The 5,144-nt window shown below is 46.5% G+C and overlaps 1 protein-coding gene across 1 annotated transcript; it reads right to left on the reverse strand.

Annotated features, from left to right (window-relative positions):
* Nucleotides 1–2,143: 2,143 nt before the first annotated feature.
* LOC123374481 (olfactory receptor 52M1-like) lies at nucleotides 2,144–3,091 on the reverse strand. The gene has a single exon (XM_045024519.1). The coding sequence runs from the start codon at nucleotides 3,089–3,091 to the stop codon at nucleotides 2,144–2,146; it is 948 nt and encodes a 315-aa protein (XP_044880454.1).
* Between the last annotated feature and the right edge of the window lie 2,053 nt (nucleotides 3,092–5,144).

Below are 5,144 nucleotides of genomic sequence, written 5' to 3' on the forward strand. Positions count from 1 at the left end.
AACTCTCCACAATGACTCTAAGATCTCTTTCTTGAGAGGTAACAGCTAATTTAGATCCCATTATATCATATGTATAGTTGGGATTGTTTTCCAATGTGCATTAATTTCTCCTAAACATCCTGGAACATACTTTGGGAAGTGGTCAGAGCCCTCCAGGGTGTCTAGGGACCACCTCCTGCAATTCATGGCTTCTCCTCCAGCTTAATTCTGTCTCCCTGATGCAGCCATAGCTCTGCAAACAAAGAGCCCCCTATGCTGCCCTTGCGCCTCTCTCCTGTCCTATCTTCTTCTGGCTCATCTAGTTTCCGTCTTTTTAAAGGACTGGACCAACACTTTTTCTGTCTGTTCCTCTTCTGGGAGGTTCCATTCCTTCCATGTCCACCAGTCCACAGAGAAGCTGGAGTAAACTGGTTTTATCTAGAATACATTTACTCCCTTATTCTGTCCAGGCGAGAACTTGTTAGGGCTGATAGTCTGTAATGACCAACCTATATATAGACAGATGCCGCCGTCTGAGCCTCCTGCCCATTAGTGCAAGGAGCATAAGTGAAGAGTTCAGGAAAATCCCAAAGATATAAGAATACAGACAGTGCATACAATCTAATGTGAGTTAATAGGGTTAAAACATCTGTTTGATGTGCAGTGGAAATCAAACAAACAAACAAACAGAACATTGGGAATCATAAAGAAAGGGATAGATAATAAGACAGAAAATATCATGTTGCTTCTCTAACAAATCCCTGGTACGGCCACATCTTGACGATTGCATTCATATGTGGTTGTCCCATCTCAAAAAAGATTTACTGGAATTGGAAAAGGTACAGAGAAGGGCAACAGAAATTATTAGGGGTATGGGACAGATTCTATATGAGGAGAGATTAATAAGACTGGAACTTTTCGGCTTGGAAAAGAGACAACTAAGGGGGGATACGACAGAAGTCTATAAAATCATGACTAGTGTGGAGAAAGTAAATAAGAAAGTGTTATTTACTCCTCATAGCACATGAACTAGGGGTCACCCAATAGAAGTAGTCAGAAGCAGATTTAAAACAAAAGGAAGTATTTCTTCACAGTCAACCTGTTGAACTCTTTGCCAGGGGAAGTTGTGAAGGCCAAAACTATAAAATGGCTCCAATAAGAACTAGATAAATTCATGGAAGATAGCTCAATCAATCGCTATTATCCAGGATGGGTAAGCATGGTGCCCCTAGCCTCTGTTCGCCAGAAACTGGGAGTGGGCAACAGAATATGAATGGCTTGATGATTCCCTGTTCTGTTCATTCCCTCTGGGGCACCTGGCACTGGCCACTGTCGGAAGACAGGACACTGGGCTAGATGGAACCTTGGTCTGACCCTGTATGGCCATTCTGATATTCTTATAGAGACCCCCAGATGTATCTGCCCTCCTCCCCTGGCTGCAACGAACTAGACCCCACTCTCCTTCCAGAGCTGAGGTAGAACCCAGGAGTCCTGATGGGGTGTCTCTCTCTCTCAGCAGAGCTAGTAACAAAGTAAGAATATACATTAATATTTTAAACCTAACCAGTATCCATTATGTGACTTGGCACAAGATGTCAGAACATGTTAGTATTAGAGCTGAGTGGGTCTAATATTTATTTTATTTTCTCCTAATATCAGAATTAGATACAGTGCTCCTGTCAGCTAATTGCTAAATTATCTTCCCAAAAAATGGAGTCTTGAAGACCCTAAGTAGCCCTTGGAATAACAGTTAAAGTTGCCACCCCTACCAAAATCTGAAAATGCTCTCTTGTAGCTTGTATGGGGGGAGGGAGATGGAAAGGAACCAGCAAGAGACAGGGAGAGGGGAACAGAGGAGCAAGAGACAGGGGTGGAGCCTTGGGGGGAAGTGGTAAAGCAGGGTGGGAACCTTGGCAGAAGAGGTGGGGCAAGAGGTGGGGTTTCAGGGGTCCAAATACCAGCAATTAGAGACATGGTAAACCACAGAATTGTACACAGACCTATTCCCCACTTTGTCATGCTGACACAGCACAGAAAGGTCAGGAAAGTATCTAATATCTTTTTTACTGTCCGGTAAGTGATTCAGGGAAGAGGGTCCAGCACCATGTCACCAGCTAGCTCTGCACAGAGCTCGGTCTGAGAGCCAAGGCACCAGGAGAAAACCTTACACCCCTTTATGAGTAAGTAGCAGGAGCAGCCTGTTCCGGATCTGTTTGGTCCTCACACCGTAGATGATGGGGTGTAGCGTGGCGGGCACAATCAGGTACGCGTTGGCCATGAGAATGTGGAACTGTACGGCCACGTTCTGGCCAAACCGGTGCATGAGGGCAGAGGAGAGAACTGGGATGTAAGAGGCTAAAATGACAAAGAGGTGGGAGCCGCAGGTCCCAAAAGTCTTGAGCTGGGCATCCTTTGTGGGGAGGCTGAAGATGGCCCTGAGGATCTGGATATAGGACACGGTGATAAAAAACACATCCAGAGCAATCACCAAGAAAGTCACAGAGAGGCTGTAGTAACTACTGATGCGGATGTCAGCACAGGCCAGCTTCACCACAGCCATGTACTCACAGTACGAGTGGGGGATGATGTTGGTTCTACAATATGGCCACCGCCTGGCCAGGAAGAGAAAGGGCAGTATGAGCATGCTGCCACGCAGCACCACTGCCAGGCCGATCTTGGCTACCACAGGGTTTGTCAGGATGGTGGAATGTCTCAGGGGATCACAGATGGCCACGTAGCGATCCAAAGCCATGGCCACGAAGATCCCAGACTCTGTCACTGAAGTGCAGTGAATAAAGTACATCTGGGTGAGGCATGCACTGAAATTGATCTCCCTCGAATTGAACCAGAAGATGCTCAGCCTTTTGGGCACCATGGATGTAGACAGCACCAGGTCGGTGATGGCCAGCATGCAGAGGAAATAATACATGGGGGCACGGAGGCTCCGCTCCCTCTTTACGATGAACAGGATGGTGAAGTTCCCCAGGATGGCTATGATGTACATGGCACAGAAGGGGATGGAGATCCAGACATGGGCCACCTCCAGGCCAGGAATACCCAGCAGGATGAAGGTGGAGGGGTTTGTGAAGTCAGTTGTGTTGGAATCTGACATGGAGTAGCAGAGGTGTCCAGCGCTGAGGCACAACGGTGTCTCCTTCATGGTCTGAACTTTCACATGACTTTCTGTATGTGTTTAGGGTGATGGTCGCAGTACAAATGCCTGGTGGAGAGACAATGTTAATATGAGACATTACATGCACTACTGGAGGCTGTTCTCATGGGTGAAGCAAATTGGTAGCTCTTCACACACTGAAAAAATGACATTTTCATTACTCAGATAAATGAATTATGAATAACTGACCCTATTAATATCAATTCCATAGTTTATGGTGCTCCATGCAGCAATAATTCCTACACTGAGCTATCATCAGCAGGAGGAAAAAAAACTTTTTGAAGTGATAATTAAGATGGCCCATAGAAGGTGTGAGGAGAACTTAACATAGGGAAATAGATTCAATTAAGTCTGTCTGACGCCTTCAATTAGGAGACCTGATATTCAGTTGCTTATAAAGTTTGCCAGTCTTTAAATGTCTGGACTCAAATTTCCCACACTGGGTGTCTGCTTCCAGATGAATTGTTTTTTCAAAGTTTAAGATATAAAAGTTCAGCCGAATTCTCGAATGAAGCTAGGAGAGGAGATATCTTGTCAATGTTCAAAAATTCTTATAGCTGTTCCAGAAATTAAAAGTCAGGTAACAGCCTCACCAGTTAACAGCCAGAGCCCTGAGATGCAAGAGGAGGACGTGACAGCGTCTGTGCATTAACACACAGCTGGCTCCTGAGGTCTTTACCCAAAGGATTTTTGCCTCAGTGGGGCCAGAGCAATATACAGGCCGTGGCCTCAGAATTTTCCCTTGTATTGTACATCTACTGACACCTTTCATCCTGAAGGATCCACTGTGCCACTGAAATGCAGCCACCTTGGGGCTGGAGGCCATCAGCCAGGGAGGCACAGCAAAGAGGGATGTTTTGGCCCATGATACTGGAGCAAACTTATCCACTGTGGCTAGGGCCCTGGGTCATTTAATGGTTGCACAGACCGGAAAGGACCACAGACCTATTCTCTGTCCAATCATAGAATCATAGAATCTCAGGGTTGGAAGGGACCTCAGGAGGTCATCTAGTCCAACCCCCTGTTCAAAGCAGGACCATACCCAACTAAATCATCCCAGCCACGGCTTTGTCAAGCCTGACCTTAAAAACCTCTAAGGAAGGAGATTCCACTACCTCCCTAGGTAACCCATTCCAGTGCTTCACCACCCTACTAGTGAAAAAGTTTTTCCTAATGTCCAACCTAAACCTCCCCCTCTGCAACTTGAGACCATTACTCCTTGTTCTGTCATCTTCTACCACTGAGAACAGTCTAAATCCATCCTCTTTGGAACCCCCTTTCAGGTAGTTGAAAGCAGCTATCAAATCCCCCCTCATTCTTCTCTTCTGTAGGCTAAACAATCCCAGTTCCCTCAGCCTCTCCTCATAAGTCATGTGCTCCAGCCCCCTAATCATTTTTGTGGCCCTCCGCTGGACTCTCTCCAATTTATCCACATCCTTCTTGTGGTGTGGGGCCCAAAACTGGACACAGTACTCCAAATGAGGCCTCACCAATGCTGAATAGAGGGGAATGATCACATCCCTCGATCTGCTGGAAATGCCCCTACTTATACAACCCAAAATGCCATTAGCTTTTCGTCCACCGTAACCCCTAGGTCCCTTTCTGCAGAACTGCTGCCCAGCCATTCGGTCCCTAGTCTATAGCAGTGCATGGGATTCTTCCGTCCTAAATGCAGGACTCTGCACTTGTCCTTGTTGAACCTCATCATATTTCTTTTGGCCCAATCCTCTAATTTGTCTAGGTCCCTCTGTATCCTATCCCTACCCTCCAGTGTATCAACCACTCCTCCCAGTTTAGTGTCATCTGCAAACTTGCTAAGGGTGCAGTCCACACCATCCTCCAGATCGTTAATGAAGATATTGAACAAAACCGGCCCCAGCACCGACCCTTGGGGCACTCCACTTGATACCGGCTCCCAACTAGACATGGAACCATTGTTCACTACCTGTTGAGCCCGACCATCTAGCCAGTTTTCTATCCACCTTACCGTCCA

Source organism: Mauremys mutica, chromosome 1, assembly GCF_020497125.1.
Source record: "Mauremys mutica isolate MM-2020 ecotype Southern chromosome 1, ASM2049712v1, whole genome shotgun sequence".
Classification (NCBI taxonomy): domain Eukaryota; kingdom Metazoa; phylum Chordata; order Testudines; family Geoemydidae; genus Mauremys; species Mauremys mutica.